At 41.7% G+C, this 18,632-nt stretch overlaps 1 protein-coding gene across 2 annotated transcripts in view; it reads right to left on the reverse strand.

Moving 5' to 3' along the window:
- Nucleotides 1-648: 648 nt before the first annotated feature.
- Nucleotides 649-18,632, reverse strand: part of scaf8 (SR-related CTD-associated factor 8) — a 44,437-nt gene continuing 26,453 nt past the window's right edge. For both annotated transcript variants that reach the window (XM_063008032.1, XM_063008031.1), the window contains exons 10-20: nt 17,104-17,229; nt 16,905-17,011; nt 16,628-16,821; nt 15,074-15,174; nt 14,780-14,893; nt 7,871-8,027; nt 7,597-7,727; nt 4,799-4,937; nt 4,647-4,712; nt 3,492-3,713; nt 649-2,868 (exon numbers count right to left, since the gene is read on the reverse strand). In XM_063008032.1, coding sequence (XP_062864102.1) covers nt 1,364-2,868; nt 3,492-3,713; nt 4,647-4,712; nt 4,799-4,937; nt 7,597-7,727; nt 7,871-8,027; nt 14,780-14,893; nt 15,074-15,174; nt 16,628-16,821; nt 16,905-17,011; nt 17,104-17,229 — 2,862 coding nt within the window. In that variant the 3' untranslated portion in view covers nt 649-1,363. The remainder of the gene's footprint in view (nt 2,869-3,491; nt 3,714-4,646; nt 4,713-4,798; nt 4,938-7,596; nt 7,728-7,870; nt 8,028-14,779; nt 14,894-15,073; nt 15,175-16,627; nt 16,822-16,904; nt 17,012-17,103; nt 17,230-18,632) is intronic.

An 18,632-nucleotide genomic window follows, 5' to 3' on the forward strand; every position in this document is an offset into this window, starting at 1 on the left:
ATCACCTAGCAGTGTTGGGCTCCCACACGGAGCTTAGTGTGGCTTTTTGTAAGCGATAAAGCGATACGGCTCTGTGTGACCCCCAGCCCCCCCGACCCAAACCCCCACACACTTTGCCCAGGTGCCCAGACCAGTCCTGAAGTTGGCATATCACAGCAGCAATGGTAAGAGACCCCGTCCAACCTTCCTTTCCTTAAACGCAACCAACTGTGTTTGTGTGGATGCCTGGTGTGGCTCTAATGAGATTTAAACCCTCCTCAGTGAAAGACTGCTGCACCACCCAAGCGAAGCTTAATTAAACTTAGAGTTTAAGGCCTTAAATAAAATAAGAGTTGATTTAGTAACCCTAAGAAAATCAAAAACCAAATTAATGTTCATTCTGCAAATTTGACATCACTGAAATGACACAGCTAAAATGTTAACTGCACCGTAATGCCTGACTATTTCCATCTTCAGCCTTCCAGTCTGACAATGCTAATTCCACAAAACAAGTGACTGGTGGATTTTGCTGTGATTGCAGGTTTATAATGAAAGTCGTTTATTTAGATGTATTTTTTCTGATTGGTCCCAACTTAAGAAACAATTAGCACATTTGGGCTTTTTGCAGATGGTTCACAGTAACTTCACATAAAATACAAACCTAACGCATTTGAATAATGAAAGCATTTTTTATTTATAAACCAAACAGTGCTCTTAATTTCCATTGGCTATTAGTGAGCTCTTCCAGCTTGGTGTGTGATATAAGATGTGAACTACTGTATTGACTGCAGTATGACGAAGAAAAATCAGACATTTAAGATGGGGAAATGACATCATATTTAATCTGTTTTGGTTTCTTTTCAAAGCAACTAAATCTCATTACTGTTCTCATTGTACTGGCTGAAAATTTTGCTTAAAAGACAACAAGCATAGGACACCACAAAGGCATTCATTTTAAACTTTTCAGCCGCTGTTTGGAAAAAAAAAAGACAACAGGCCATGAGCGCAGTTTTCAGCATTGCATTCAATCCTTTAGACAAGTCAGGATCCTTAAACTCTTCCACAGGAAGGTCACAGCTCCTGCTATTCCCAAATTACAATTAGGCTAGACATTGATTTGGCAAGCAAGTTCCATGGGACTTTGAACAGTGAAGTTGCATCGAATGACTAAAACATGAAATAAAACAAAACATTAAAATACCACCTACCATTAAAATCATCTATTGTGAGCCATCTATGACATACATCATTAGCATGAAAGATAAAACCAGTTTTGTGTAGGTGTCAGGCAACAGAATGAACTGGGCAGGTCCTGTGGAAGCCTTTGAAATAAGTACATAGACGACAGCTTTACAAAATGATCTTTTTACCTACTGAGTGATGACTATGATTCTTCAGTGTCTGTTTTCACTAGCTCAGGCTCAGTCTCTGCTTCTGCCTTCAGCCCAGTCTCTCCACTGCTTGAAGCCGGAGTCGTGGGAGCGGACCTTTCTGGTGATTTTGGGGGAGCTGCTGTGGGAGCAGAAGAGGGGATTTGAAGAGGCTCGGTTGCAGGGTCTGGTTTGAGCTGGATCAGGCTCATTTCAGGCTTGCAGTCAGTGGCTTCCGTTCGCTCTTGGATACCTGCGTTCTCCATTGGGACCATGGGTGAGGGGGGCTGAGGCTGCAGAAGGGGTTTTACTTCTGGCTGTGGTTCGACTCGTCTTGGCTGATGCTGCAGCTCAAGGCTTTTTGATTCCTGCTCTGGTTCCTGCTTTAGATGTGGTTTAGGCTGGGACTCGGGCTTAACTTGAGGCAGGTTCAGCAGGGGGGTTGGTAGAGGAAGCAGCGGCTGTGATGATGGCTTGGGTAGAGGAAGAAGGGGCTGAGATTGTGAATTGAGGGGTGTCCAGCCACTGGAGCGCTCCCTGTCTCTGTTCTGATCTTTCTCGCTATCCCGATCTCGATCTCGATCGCGGTCCCTCTCTCGCTCCCGATTCCGATCTCTTGCACGGTCACGGTCTCGTTCCCTTTCTCGCTCCCACTCCCTGTCCCTGTCACGGGTGTGCCGGCTGTCGTTCATTTCTCGATGGAAGTCACGGTCATCTCGGTCTTTCTGCCTCTCCCAGGGACGACGCCGGTCGTCAAAGTCCTGGTGAATGTTAGCATTGAATGGGGCACCTCCTCCCCCTACTCCTCGATTCCAGGGAGACCCAGCTCCACCCAAAGCAAAGCGATTCTGGAAATTAGGATTTGGCCGATCATCCTGAAAGCCCTTTGGGGCTCCTGTAGGCATCCCTCTCGTGTCTCTCTCGTCCAAGTCCCCTCGTGATACACCCCACCGACTCTCCCCTCTAAAAGGACCAGGCACAGAATCCCTTCTCCCAGATCCATCCACCTGCATGCCTACTCTGGGGGGTCTATCCAGCAACGGGGGTCTGACAGGTGTATGTTCATTACGCATCTCTTGAGGGGGGGTCTTCAGCAGCCCTGTGCTCGGTTTCTCAGGAGGTGGGAAGCGATAGTCCTGATCTTTCTCTTGTTGCTCTCCACCGTTGGAACTGGCTGGTGTCTCAGTGTTTGCTTTGTCCTGGTTTCCTGTTCCAGCAGGTAAGGGGTTGGGAATTCTTGCAAAGGCTCCTTCAGTACGGTTGAAATGCTCCATCTGAGAGAATGGTGTTCGAACACGAGCCTGGGCTTGAAGTGAGGCATCCAGGAGGCTGTTGGTCTGCTGAGCCAGTCCTTGCTGCATGAACATGGGGAAACGTGCTCCGGCTCCCTGAAGCAGGTTGGGCCGCAGGTCAAGAGGTACCAGACCGGGCATCCTCTGGGCAGCGAGAGGGTGAGTCAAAGAAGCAGAGGGGTGCATGCCCAGTAAACCCATTCCACTACGCACTGCATTCTGCATTCCTGTGGGGGGAAAAACAAATGTAAGGGGTCAATCCAAAGCAAAAGGATGCAAAACTTATAATATACTTTAATACAGGCATTCGATCTTTCTAACTTCTGAAACTCTTTTAACCACAATCATAGATGGAAAAGTTTTGCAGAAATGTGCAAAATTTAATTCAGTTTATTGCAATTTAACTAAGTAATTAATTTCACTAATTTAATAGAATATGCCAACAGAGACAGTAGCTTACACATTGATTGGTCTGGTGTGATCTGTTAGTAAAGTAGTGAAATAGCATGTCCTTTATCTGCTATTATAGGTCCATGCTTTGATTAATAAAAAAAAACTGAAACCACAAACTTAGTACCAATATTTAAGCCATAGGTTAGCAAGATCATCATGCTTTTATATTTACATTTACACTGTGTTTAAAGACCTACTTGGACAATATTAATAGTAATATCCCAGTGTTTGTTCTAGCTAAAAACACACACACACACCGTTTATATAACTTGCAGTCTTTTGCTTTGTATATGCGGAGGTGGGCATGAATGTTGTGTGTGCTTACATGCTATTACAAGTTATTAATTCAAGGAATTAATATTATTGTGAAACAAACCTTCAAAAAACTAAGCCTTACCCTGTAGTGTTATTTCATTAGCTGCTTCTAATCTCTCTGCAGATGAAGTCTTGTCTGTGTTGGCCTGCTGGGGTTGTCCTGCCACAGCGTTGAAGACTCCAGCTCCAGGCATTGCTGAGGACATGAAGCCTGCAGAAATAGTACTGGTCTGAGGAATTATTCCTCCAAATGTAGAGTCCTTGTTGGTGTCTTGAGTACCGGACATTGAAGCCTGCACCAGATCTGTTACAAAGAAAATAAAAACTGATGGTTACTTAAGAGTAATGGGATGAAATAGATCAGGAAATTGTTGCTTCAACAAAAACATAAAAACACAGATAAGATGCAAATAAAAAGAGAAATCAGTCATTCGGAAAACAGATTTGACCTGTGTTCAAACAAAAATAATAAAAAGGTAAACAATGCGGTAATTAAAAAAATGGGACCGGGCGATTTATTTATTTATTCATTTGTTTGGGTTTTAACGCTTTATCCCCCCACACCTGAAACATATGATGATGCAATCTGAAAACCATCACAGATGCCTCCTTATTAAATCCATATGCTTTAGTGTTGAATATCACCACACAGGCTCAGGAGTACATTCATAAACTGTTGTCAAACACAGTCGTCAGTGCATCCACAAATGCTTTGCAAAACAGTAGCCACGCCAACAACATCCAGAAATGTTGCTGATCTCGCTGGGCTTGAGCTAATAAACAGTGGAAACATGTATTGTGGTCTAACGAGACAATGGTCCTTAATGTTGCTTATAGATTAAATATTTGTGATGTTCTCCAAACCAAAGAGGGAAAAAAACATCTAGACTGTTAGCAGTGTAAGATTTAAGAGCCAGTAGCTGTCCTGGCATGGATAGTGCAACATTGGTAACATGCACACAGGTGAAGGCATTATTACCAATGTACACAATTTATAAATAAGCACTGTTATATTAGCATTTCACATCCTGCCCTAACTCTAATAAAGTTGAGGCTTGTACTAAAGTATTTTTAATAATTATTTGTGGAATGTGATGGTAACGGGCCCATAATTCTGGGGTGCAATGTGCAAGTAAGCAAACCCAATAAAAGAAATAGCTAATCGACCAAAAAAATGGAAGTACATGTAAAGAACAAGCTTGTTCATGGCAGCTGTGTCAGGTGATGTTTAACGTACTCGTCTGTGCAGAGGCGAGGCCCGCTGCAACGGCTGACTGAGCGACCCCAGGAGTGGTCATAAAACCTAAGAATGAACACAGTGATTAACACATCAGTTCAAATAATGTATTACTAGTTTGCTTACAGGCGAAGCAGAAAATCAGACCCTACCTGGTGGAGGCTGTGCAGCGTTGAATCCAGCTCTTAGAAAAGGAGGTGGAGGACCAAAGCCTGGTGGCGGCATAGCCATGGTGACAGGAAAGGTGGGTGGTACCAAGCCCATGGCAGAGACCGTCTGTGCCACTGGAATCTTCAGGAGACAAAAAAGAAAAACTATTTGTATTGAATAACACATCTTACAGAGAAACAACGCTAAAAAAGACAAGAGGTAAACTTTTCCACTTTTATTAAGGGCTTGCTTAAGGACCCAACAATGGGGCTTGAACCAGTGGTTTTTAGATTGCTAGTCCTGTACCTTACCTGCTCAGCTACCAATGCACTGTACTGTACTGAGTAGACTACATTTTTTTAAATTAGTCCTATTTGGACCCACCTTCTGCTGATTATGGGTCTGTCCAAAAACCTAGTGATCTCTCTACATACAGTGTATCACAAAAGTGAGTACACCCCTCACATTTCTGCAGATATTTAAGTATATCTTTTCATGGGACAACACTGACAAAATGACACTTTGACACAATGAAAAGTAGTCTGTGTGCAGCTTATATAACAGTGTAAATTTATTCTTCCCTCAAAATAACTCAATATACAGCCATTAATGTCTAAACCACCGGCAACAAAAGTGAGTACACCCCTAAGAGACTACACCCCTAAATGTCCAAATTGAGCACTGCTTGTCATTTTCCCTCCAAAATGTCATGTGATTTGTTAGTGTTACTAGGTCTCAGGTGTGCATAGGGAGCAGGTGTGTTCAATTTAGTAGTACAGCTCTCACACTCTCTCATACTGGTCACTGAAAGTTCCAACATGGCACCTCATGGCAAAGAACTCTCTGAAGATCTTAAAAGACGAATTGTTGCGCTACATGAAGATGGCCAAGGCTACAAGAAGATTGCCAACACCCTGAAACTGAGCTGCAGCACAGTGGCCAAGATCATCCAGCGTTTTAAAAGAGCAGGGTCCACTCAGAACAGACCTCGCGTTGGTCGTCCAAAGAAGCTGAGTGCACGTGCTCAGCGTCACATCATACTGCTGTCTTTGAAAGATAGGCGCAGGAGTGCTGTCAGCATTGCTGCAGAGATTGAAAAGGTGGGGGGTCAGCCTGTCAGTGCTCGGACCATACGCCGCACACTACATCAAATTGGTCTGCATGGCTGTCACCCCAGAAGGAAGCCTCTTCTGAAGTCTCTACACAAGAAAGCCCGCAAACAGTTTGCTGAAGACATGTCAACAAAGGACATGGATTACTGGAACCATGTCCTATGGTCTGATGAGACCAAGATTAATTTGTTTGGTTCAGATGGTCTCAAGCATGTGTGGCGGCAATCAGGTGAGGAGTACAAAGATAAGTGTGTCATGCCTACAGTCAAGCATGGTGGTGGGAATGCCATGGTCTGGGGCTGCATGAGTGCAGCAGGTGTTGGGGAGTTACATTTCATTGAGGGACACATGAACTCCAATATGTACTGTGAAATACTGAAGCAGAGCATGACCCCCTCCCTCCGGAAACTGGGTCGCAGGGCAGTGTTCCAGCATGATAATGACCCCAAACACACCTCTAAGACGACCACTGCTTTATTGAAGAGGCTGAGGGTAAAGGTGATGGACTGGCCAAGCATGTCTCCAGACCTAAACCCAATAGAACATCTTTGGGGCATCCTCAAGCGGAAGGTGGAGGAGCGCAAAGTCTCGAATATCCGTCAGCTCCGTGATGTCGTCATGGAAAAGCATTCCAGTGGCAACCTGTGAAGCTCTGGTAAACTCCATGCCCAGGACAGTTAAGGCAGTTTTGGGAAATAATGGTGGCCACACAAAATATGGACACTTCAGGAACTTTCACTAAGGGGTGTACTCACTTTTGTTGCCGGTGGTTTAGACATTAATGGCTGTATATTGAGTTATTTTGAGGGAAGAATAAATTTACACTGTTATATAAGCTGCACACAGACTACTTTTCATTGTGTTAAAGTGTCATTTTGTCAGTGTTGTCCCATGAAAAGATATACTTAAATATCTGCAGAAATGTGAGGGGTGTACTCACTTTTGTGATACACTGTAGATGCATTTATGTCATCCTATGCACTCTTCCAGGAAGAAGGCTGTCTGAATTCTTAGGTGATTAAAAATGCTCCTACTAAAGTGTCTTATTTCGAAGTGATACTCTGACTGAATAACGAGGGAGCATCTAATACATCCTTAGCGGTAAAGACAAACTCAGCATTCAGTGTGGCACAACTTTTCTCACAGAAAAATTACAAATACGCTAAACAAATGCTGAGCATTTCTGTTCTTTTCAAATGTAAATAAATTCTGATGGATTTTTAATTTGTATAAAAGGTGTACAAGTGTCATTTATTTGCATTTATTTCGGGATGTCAGTGACAGTTTAACTATTTTCGGTACACAAAGGGAGATGTTAGCTGGCATGCTAGTGAGTTGTGCCGCATCAGCCTTTCGGTTTGAATGGCTAAAACTAAAGCTAAAACTTACTATGCTGTCTAATTTGTGCGTCTAAATGATCTGCCCTATGAGTTTGATGTGTTATCAGAATCCTCTCTACTGAGGCAGGTAGGCAGTAGGCAGTAGGCAGCTCACTAGGTTTTCGAACAGACATATCTCTTTTATTAAAAAAGAAACTACAAGAGAAAAAAAAGTGATATCTAACATTTGGTCTTGTACAGTACCTTGTTTGTTTGTTTTTATAATGCCATGTTATCACATTGGTGATATCTGTGTTTTATGCTAGTTTTATTAGTCTCTTGTACAGTATAAACAACATTTAAATGTACCTGCACAGGCATCATGGCAACAGGCTGTGTGAAGGTCTCGCTTTGTGAGGTGCTGACTGTAGTGGTCTCGGTTGCTGCAGGCTGAACTGGGGTTTCCTTTGCTGCCTCCGTGTTCTTCTGAGCCTCCCATTCTGCCAAAGAACATCCAGCAGTGTCAGAATGTAATGTGCGTCAAGTAAACAAATTTCCCCCTTAATTTAAAGGTGCTACTCAAACCTCACAAACAGGCAACTGTTTCCAATATCTGCCTAAATAAAATAAAGTAAATCCTTACCACTGTCTACAGTTTCCTGGTCTATAATGCCTCCTTCAGCAAAGCCGTCAAGATCATCCAGTTTGACTTTCTCCCAGGGGATATAGGTCACGCCAAGGTCCGCATCCCAGAACTGCTTGTACTCTTGTTTTACACCCTTGTTCAAAGCCCAGGCAATCTGCAGACAACAGAATAATAAAATGCATTAACAGCAATAAGCCAAAACATCAGGACCTCCTGCCTAACATGATGTCAAAAAGCTCTGAGCCGCTGAGATGTGGACTGCAAACAGTGAAAACTTGGCGGTGGTGAAGCTCGAGCCTGCATCCTTCTGATTACTAGTCCAGTAAATTAACCACTGAGCCACCACTGCTGCTAACACAGTGAGGCTGGGCACAGTGTTGACATTTTTCACGATGTGAAGTAGGGCTGAAACGATTCCTCAAAAAATTCCAGTAATTTTATTACTAAAAATCATTGATTCAAATTTTTCGCATCGAGGCGTCGTTTAATCCATGCAACTATATACAGCTCACGGGTGTTTCGCACTTTTGCACAACATGTTCACGCTGTGAGCAGGTGACGTGAATAAGCCGAGGGCAGCATCCGAAATCTCATACTTAAACTAGGGTTGGGCGGTATGACGGTATTACGATATACCGCGGTATTTAAAAATGTTGACGGTATTTAAAAAATGTGAAGCGCCATATTTCTGCTTAAGGTCCACCTTGATAACGGAGACTTTAAGACCTGCGCGCATCCACAATAAGGGAGGGGCGGGAGTTGTAGGTGGTTGGAGCTCACTGATTGGTTGTGGAGGTGCTCACTGTTTGAGGTGATGACACAAAAGCTAGGGAGCGCTCTGCATAGGGTGTGTTCAAACACCTAGGGAGCTGCCTTGCTGTCTTACTGCCAGCTGCAGCTGCCTCAGTAGAGAGGATTCTAATAAGTCAATGACTTATTATAAGGCAGGTTATTCGAACGCGCTACTTAGACAGCGATTCCATCGGGTTTTGCTTGCTAAGCTAACAGTTAGCATCTTGCCATTCAAAACCATGGGATGGGGTGGCACTAGAGATGGACCGATCGGGGTTTTTGGCACCGATTCCGATCTCCTTTCAGGGACATCGGCCGATAGCCGATTCCGATCGGGGGGGGGGGGGGGGGGGGGGGATTAGCAGTAAATAAACTTAAAAAGAGCCTCACAGTAAAGATAAACCGGAGCAGCGCGTGTGTGTGTGTTTGTGCCTTTAGAAGAGACGCAGTTACAGAGTTACAGAGACGCAGAGTTCACAGTATCGCTATAAGTGATTCATTGATTCATGAGTTGATTCGTTTTTATGTGAAGCGTAAGTTTCTCTTCTCAGTTATCTCTCCGTGTTTACTGTTATTAATTAAATGTCATGGTTTTAAATAAACACCAGCTACTACAGAACATTTTGTGTGACTCTCTTACATTAAAAAGCTTCATTAAAAAGCTTCATTAAACTGCTATTACCACAGATCTGTAACCGAGTCAGACTCGTTCCGTCTAAGGAGCTAAAAGTTTTCTAAAAGTTCAGCAGATGATCCTGAACTAATGAATTTGGTAATGAATAAACTTTTGCCTCTGATTGGCTCTGTAACGTTTTCTGTTCTCATCTACATCACAAGTAAGAACCGCTCACGATTTACCAAAGTGAACCAGGAGTTTATATAACGTGCTGATAGAATCGACTCAGATGTGACCGGGTTGAATTATCTTTTTAAAGTAAATATTACAATCAGCAAAATTACATCGTAAGAGCTTTCACGATGGTTTCTGTACGATGGTTGATGAATGGTGATGTGATGGTTGGTGCTTCGTAGCTCAAAGTCTGGATCAATCCACTGAGCTGTTAACTTAACATGGTCTTTGTATATCACACGATCGGCTACTTTTAGGAAATATCGCCGATCGCATATTTTGATTAAAAATCGGCCGATACCGATTCGTAGCCGATCGATCGTCCCATCTCTAGGTGGCACAACGTGCTAGCATGTCACTATAACATCGTGTACCGAATACAGTTACATTCACCGACAAGCCCGAACTTGCAAAAAAACACACTTGTGCAAGTTTATACAATATAATATTATCTCTGTGTGTGTGTGTCGCGCTCATGTGAAGCAGAATGGGCGTATTACAGCCAATAAGAACGGCGCAAAAATGAAAAGAACACATAAAACATACAGTGTATCACAAAAGTGAGTACACCCCTCACATTTCTGCAGATATTTAAGTATATCTTTTCATGGGACAACACTGACAAAATGACACTTTGACACAATGAAAAGTAGTCTGTGTGCAGCTTATATAACAGTGTAAATTTATTCTTCCCTCAAAATAACTCAATATACAGCCATTAATGTCTAAACCACCGGCAACAAAATTGAGTACACCCCTAAGAGACTACACCCCTAAATGTCCAAATTGAGCACTGCTTGTAATTTTCCCTCCAAAATGTCATGTGATTTGTTAGTGTTACTAGGTCTCAGGTGTGCATAGGGAGCAGGTGTGTTCAATTTAGTAGTACAGCTCTCACACTCTCTCATACTGGTCACTGAAAGTTCCAACATGGCACCTCATGGCAAAGAACTCTCTGAGGATCTTAAAAGACGAATTGTTGCGCTACATGAAGATGGCCAAGGCTACAAGAAGATTGCCAACACCCTGAAACTGAGATGCAGCACAGTGGACAAGATCATCCAGCGTTTTAAAAGAGCAGGGTCCACTCAGAACAGACCTCGCGTTGGTCGTCCAAAGAAGCAGAGTGCACGTGCTCAGCGTCACATCCAACTGCTGTTTTTGAAAGATAGGCGCAGGAGTGCTGTCAGCATTGCTGCAGAGATTGAAAAGGTGGGGGGTCAGCCGGTCAGTGCTCAGACCATACGCCGCACACTACATCAAATTGGTCTGCATGGCTGTCACCCCAGAAGGAAGCCTCTTCTGAAGTCTCTACACAAGAAAGCCCGCAAACAGTTTGCTGAAGACATGTCAACAAAGGACATGGATTACTGGAACCATGTCCTATGGTCTGATGAGACCAAGATTAATTTGTTTGGTTCAGATGGTCTCAAGCATGTGTGGCGGCAATCAGGTGAGGAGTACAAAGATAAGTGTGTCATGCCTACAGTCAAGCATGGTGGTGGGAATGCCATGGTCTGGGGCTGCATGAGTGCAGCAGGTGTTGGGGAGTTACATTTCATTGAGGGACACATGAACTCCAATATGTACTGTGAAATACTGAAGCAGAGCATGATCCCCTCCCTCCGGAAACTGGGTCGCAGGGAAGTGTTCCAGCATGATAATGACCCCAAACACACCTCTAAGACGACCACTGCTTTATTGAAGAGGCTGAGGGTAAAGGTGATGGACTGGCCAAGCATGTCTCCAGACCTAAACCCAATAGAACATCTTTGGGGCATCCTCAAGCGGAAGGTGGAGGAGCACAAAGTCTCGAATATCCGCCAGCTCCGTGATGTCGTCATGGAGGAGTGGAAAAGCATTCCAGTGGCAACCTGTGAAGCTCTGGTAAACTCCATGCCCAGGAGAGTTAAGGCAGTTCTGGGAAATAATGGTGGCCACACAAAATATTGACACTTCAGGAACTTTCACTAAGGGGTGTACTCACTTTTGTTGCCGGTGGTTTAGACATTAATGGCTGTATATTGAGTTATTTTGAGGGAAGAATAAATTTACACTGTTATATAAGCTGCACACAGACTACTTTTCATTGTGTCAAAGTGTCATTTTGTCAGTGTTGTCCCATGAAAAGATATACTTAAATATCTGCAGAAATGTGAGGGGTGTACTCACTTTTGTGATACACTGTATATACAACGGTTCCCAGAGATGCGACTCGGTTCATTTGAAAGAGCCGTTCAATAGAATCGGATCGCTCGCGAACGACCCATTATTAACAGAGAGACGTCCGCACCCCACCCGGTAATACTAGAGATGGGACGATCGATCGGCTATGAATCGGTATCGGCCGATTTTTAATCAAAATATGCTATCGGCGATCGGCTGATATCTCCTAAAAGTAGCCGATCCGATCGTGTGATATATAAAGATCATGTTAAGTTAACAGCTCAGTGGATTGATCCAGACGCCAACCATCACATCACCATTCATCAACCATCGTACAGAAACCACAGTGAAAGCTCTTCATGACCTAAAATAACATCATTAACTTTGTGCATCATACATACGATGTAATTTTGCTGATTGTAATATTTACTTTAAAAAGATAATTCAACCCGGTCACATCTGAGTCGATTCTATCAGCACGTTATATAAACTCCTGGTTCACTTTGGTAAATCGTAAGCGGTTCTTACTTGCGATGTAGATGAGAACAGAAAACGTTACAGAGCCAATCAGAGGCAAAAGTTTATTTATTACCAAATTCATTAGTTCAGGATCATCTGCTGAACTTTTAGCTCCTTAGACGGAACGAGTCTGACGGTCGGTTACAGATCTGTGGTAATAGCAGTTTAATTAAGCTTTTTAATGAAGCTTTTTAATGTAAGAGAGTCACACAAAATGTTCTGTAGTAGCTGGTGTTTATTTAAAACCACGACATTTAATTAATAACAGTAAACACGGAGAGATAACTGAGAAGAGAAACTTACGCTTGGCGAAAAATGAATCGACTCATGAATCAATGAATCACTTATAGCGATACTGTGAACAAAGCGTCTCTTCTAAGGGCACACACACACACACACAAACACACACACACGCGTGCGCGCGCTGCTCCGGTTTATCTTCACTGTGAGGCTCTTTTTAAGTTTATTTATTTTATTTACTGCTAAACCCCCCCCAAACCCCCCTCCCCCCGATCGCAATCGGCTATCGGCCGATGTCCCTGAAAGGAGATCGCAGATCGGAATCGGTGCCAAAAACCCCGATCGGCACATCTCTAGGTAATACCGTATACCGCGGTATTTTATGAAGACGGTATGAAAATCGGCAATATCGCCCAACCCTAACTTGAACAGTGCTTAACAGGACTTAATCCAGGTACTTTTCGCGTAAAGTTCAATGAATACTACGTTTTTTGGACACGCTCGCTGCTCCTGCATACTGTTCAGTATGAAAGTGTGCGATTTGAAACACAGCCGAGATTTGATAGCACGGACTGTAAAATGGAGAGAGAGAGAGAGAAAATAGCGAGGGGCGAACAGAGGAGACTGGACAGAGAAAATCACAAAGTTTGAGATCATTTAAGCTGAAAAAAACCCCGAAAACTCAGAATAACATCCACACCATCAGAGCGTCTTGTTGATACGTTTACTTTTCTTCAATGCAACCACCACAGGCTTTTTTGAAGACTTAGGCAAACACACATGTACACACACACAAACGCCAAATCCATCTCATCTAGGGGATACAATCCTGACAGAACTTTTTTTTGCATCCTACGAATGCCACAAAGCCTCCCGACAAAGTATTAAAGCTTTATGTTCTGCGTGAGCTGTAGCGGAAACTTTTAGTTCTAAAAGTTGCACAAATCAAAGGCTTATGTTTATGTATTATTGTTTATTATTATTTATCCCTATAGTTTTAGGTTGCCTGTACACATTTTAAAAGTATTTGATTTATTTTTGATGTGTTTTGCAAATCAAAAATTTTCTCTTTAAACTGTACTGTACACAAGGAATAAGACGTGAGAAAACCCAGCAAAAAAAAGAAACTTTGTGGCCTCAAGAAACTTTACTTTTTGTTAATCTGGGAGCAAATGAAATCATATTGAAAAGCCATGAAGCCATGACAAGCGAATACAGGATTAAGAAACTTGCTATCTGTAAGGCAAACCCAGTTTCCCTATTTCACAGCTCACTAGTCACCATGTAGTGTTTTTCTCAGAATGTCATGCTACAGTTAAGGTTGAATTAACCAGTTCAGGGTTTTGTTAATCAGTTTGTCTCCACCATGTCTCTGCTTCGCTTCTGACTACATCATAAAAAACTATTTCGCATTGGCAAAGTTTTAAAAAGGTCAGCACCAAACTGGGTCAAAGTTTAATCGGACTGAACTTTGACAGCAGCAGCAAAAATGTCAAAGTGGTACATATACAATTAAAGCATTTTCAGCATTTAGCAGATGCTTTTATCCAAAGCGACTTACAGTTATGACTGAACAGGATTCAGCAATTAAGGGTTAAGGGCTTTTGCTCAGGGGCCCAACAGTGGCAACTTGGCGGTAGGGCCTGAACAGGCAATCTTCTGATTGCTAGTCCAGTACCTTAACCGCTGAGCTAGCACTGCCCACTACGCTTTCTGTCCAAAGCAACGTACAATTGAGATAGTATACAATGCAAGCACTTGAGGATTAAGGGCCCTGAACAATGGCCCAACAATAGCAACCTGGCAGTGACCTTCCAATTTCTATTTATTTATCAGGATTTTGACATCATGTTTTTACACACTCTGGTTACATTCATGACAGGACAGTTATTGGTTACACGTGGACAGTCATGGACAATTTTGTATCTCTAATTAACCCGACTGCATGTCTTTGGATTGTGGGAAGAAAACCGGAGCTCTCGCAGGAAACCCCCGCAGACACGGGGAGAACATGCAAACTCCACACAGAAAGGACCCAGACCGCTCCACCTTGAAATCAAACCCAGGACCTTCAAGCTGTGAGGCAACAGTGCTACCCACTGTGCCGGCCCTTCCAATTCCTAGGCCAGTACCTTAACAGCTGAGCTACCATGGCCCAGTGGTAAAGCCGCCCCACCTCACTCCATAGTGAACGATGGCACAGTCAGCGCAAAACTGTTTTATTGCTTAGCATGTGAATGCAGCCTTAAAAACCAAACCAATGATGTTGACTAGTTTGTCCCCAGCACTAACCCCAAAATGAAGCACCAATATTAATTACGCAAAAGCAGATTACAAACCTTGATAACCTTGGAGCCAATTTTATAAGAGCCGTTGCTTAATTTCTGTCGAGCACGATACGCATCCTGCCGGTGCATCATGCAGATGTAGGCACAGCCTCTTGGAGGAATCATCTAAATACACAGAAAGAGAAGACAGACTGTCAGAAACAATGTAAAACAAAGTTATCTACCTTATCTATGAGAACTCAGTTCATTATACAGCGTTCACAAAACTTATGTTGCCTTTCAAAGAGGAGGATGGAGAATAAATACAGATGATGCAGGAGGAATATTGAGAGAGCATACACTTACATTGATTGATTCAACCTGGCCAAACTCTTCAAAAAGGTTGGTAAGGTCTTGCTGGGTGGCCTTCTTGTCCACCTGGCCCACCCACAACGTAGTGCTACAAACTACAGATGTGGAAAAAAATGAAACAAAAACAAATTAACTATGTACAACAACTCCAGACACAGACCAACATATTGCAGAAAATTCCACAGTGGGATCTGTGCTGTTTAATTCCACAACTTCTGTAATTCCAATACATGGAACATTCAAACTAAAACACCACATTATAGATATTATTTTTCGCTCTTATTTAACAGGTGCAGGATTTAAAAGCTAGTGTAATCATTTCTAACAGAAAACATTTACTATAGAATTTTTTAATACGTGTAAATCCTGACCATTATTTTGTATTTAACTTTAAGTGTGACTAGGGCTGTCGCGCTAACCAGCCAACCGCAGGGCATGCCAAGCAACCGCCACACCGCAATGTTCACGGTTTTTTCTTTCTTTTTTTTTGTTTTGTTGTTGTTGCAGGGTCCATCTTGTTTTACGCTTTACATTCGAGCGTAATAAATGTTAAATAAATTCATAATGAAAATGAGGTAAGAGTGTCATTTTCCCACCACATGTTCGCATCCGTGTCAGGCTTTGTGTTTTAAGATGGAAACAATGGCAACAGGAATTATAGGCAAGTTTATTAATGATCAAATTGAGTTCACACTCAGTAAATACTTGTAATTTAGACTATATTCAAACAGCCCTGGCGTACTAAAACAGTTAATGACGGTTAATATGGCATTGCAGCCTGCAAATATTCTCTTGCTGGCTTGCTGGAATGATTTAAATGTATTTTTTCATTGAATAAAAATGTATTGAAACGAATAATAACTTAAAATGTAGTATATATTGTTATGTTAATTATACCTACTAAATAGATAGTTAATAGTGGCGCGACAACAAGGCTAGATTTCCTCTGCTCTCTAAAGTCACACGCAGGTACAGTACATGTGTATTAGTGCTACGAGCACAATCAGAGAGAGTTTTTAGTGCCGTCGGGAACATCGCTACCCCACTCGGATCCTCTCTGAAAGCACATCAGGTGAACATGTTGGTTTTTCTAGCGCGCATGATAACGCAGGTTTAATGTCTTACAGACTTTATTCTTTATTCTAAACGAAAGGTTTCGTTTTTTTTTTTTTTTACCTTATTTTGATTAGATGTGCATTTAAAATATTTAGCCTAAACAGTTTGCTTTTTTTTCGTTTCACAGTGTATATCTAGCCTAGGCTAGAAGCTAAATTTAAACCTTCTTTTAATAGAGAAAAGACGTGCACTCTTATTGCGCATCCCTGCTCTGTTCTGTATTTAACAATAACACGCAATAACATACCGAATTATAGCCTAACAATAAAGCTTGTTTATATAGCTCTAAAATCCAGATAAATTAAGTAATTTTTAAAAACAAAAAAATTGCGATAATACCGCATACCGCGGTGTTGAGCCACGTTAAATACCGAAAGGGGGAAATTCTTTCACCGCGACAGCCCTAAGTGTGAGTTCCGGGTTTGAACTTACCACTGAGAACCCTAGAACGAATGGGTGGAAGACCTTTCTTTTGCCTGTCCTTTTCCCTCTCCCGTGCTCGTCGTTCACCAGAGTACGATCGAGAAGACTTCCTCTTCCGGTCCCTAGATCGTGAGCGAGAACGCTTTCTGTGCTTCCTCTTCCGAGATCCTGAGCGTGACCTGGACCGTCTTCTCTTGGGGGACCTGAAATGGAAATTTAATGCATGTGATGACACCCTGTTAACTTAGTGAGACACATATTACTTGTTCCTGAAAGGCTATCCCACCTGGAGCGAGATCTTGAGCGTGTTCTTGAACGAGCATCATTAGTCTTCTTCTCAGACTCAAAGATCTCCTCGTCCACTGTGTCTTGTCCCTCGTCAAGCTCCATGTCCTGTATCAACCACAAATACAATATTTATTCACAGTTGGCTTTTCCAGTAGGTTAATGATTTACAGTTAATATATCTGGACATTTATTCTTGCCTCTTGTTGGTTATCAATGGAGTCATCCAGTTTACATTCCTGCTCTGGGAGCTTTGGATGTACATTGCTCTGTGCTGAAGAAGCCAAGTTCTCAGAGCCAAATATTTTATCCTGACTCTCCAAGGCCTGGAAAACAAACAAGCAAAAAATATTAATAAAACAAAAACTGATGTGTAAGTTATGCTGAAGTCCCAAAGAGTAGAAATGGTATAATGGGCATCTGAGTCATAATTATTAGCAAGTTAAATAAAGTATTTTACAGATTGCACTTATTACACACATTGCTTTAGAAATTAAATATTTCGTTTCTGACATAAAACCACACACGCACACACTTAAAGAATAAAATGAATGAAAATAAAAATAGCTTATTTGGACAGCATGCCTAAAATCTATATGAATGCTTTAGTTTAGTTTCTTTGGTCCAGAAAAAGAGGACAGTTAAGAAAAGATCCATTTTACTTAAAATGTTACTTGACAGCACCACTTACTCTTTAAAGGTGGAACAAAGTAAATTAGATAACTGGCTGAACTGCAAATCAATCTTTAATATTGGATTTTTAGACTATGGTAGAACCTAAAGATTGAAATTCAGAGAGCGCTCGTATATAGCTTTTTAAACTGATTTGAAGTCCAGTTATTTGTAATACATACATTGATGCATTAACTGCATTCATTTGGTTTAACTAATTAATTACATGTACATGACAAAATATTACATGAAATTAATGAATTGGAACAACCAGTGCTGCATCCATGCCATGTGAATGATTTCAGGATGATAAGATCTCTTTCCAATATACATACTTCAGAGCATCATGCAATGCTACCACGTTTACAAGGTTACGTATATATATATAAAAAAATCAAACCACATTGATAAGGAACTGTTTCAATTGTCATTATTACCTATACTTGTTTCTTCTTACAATTAACAAAACCAAGGTGTGCAGTTGGGAGATCAATGATTTACCAAATAACCAACTCAGAAAAAGAATTCAGTTTAGTTCTTTCTTTATAAACTCAGCAAACTGTAAAGACGTTTGGTTACATTAGCAATCGGTTAGACAAAATGTCCAAGATGTCGAAGTCTAAAGCAGCTAAAAACACAACTCGGGTAACTGAGTTCAGAAAACTCCCTAACAATTCTGTGGATGTAGAGAAGTGGGGTGTCAAAACACGAACAGCATTCAATTTATGAGTGTTATTTAATGACTGTTGTAAAATGTGGCACTTTTCTTCAAAAATCCGTAAAATCTGTAATTTTTGAAAATGAGCTTCATGAAATTTTCCCATGAATTTAGTAGGGCCTTAGTCATAATGCTTGTTTATCTTTTTGTTCTGCATTACTGTCATGTTCATTACATTAAGTTTGTCAATTCATAAAGCATGTGTTTGTTTGTTGTTTAACGCCATGTTTACACATTGGTCATTCTCATGGCAAGATAGGTACCTAGATTTTGTACAGGTTATTTATTCATGTTCTTTGTCTAGTGTCCTTTCTGTGTTTAGTTCTAGATGTGTACTAT

Source organism: Trichomycterus rosablanca, chromosome 13 (assembly GCF_030014385.1).
Source record: "Trichomycterus rosablanca isolate fTriRos1 chromosome 13, fTriRos1.hap1, whole genome shotgun sequence".
In the NCBI taxonomy this organism is placed as follows: Eukaryota; Metazoa; Chordata; class Actinopteri; order Siluriformes; family Trichomycteridae; genus Trichomycterus; species Trichomycterus rosablanca.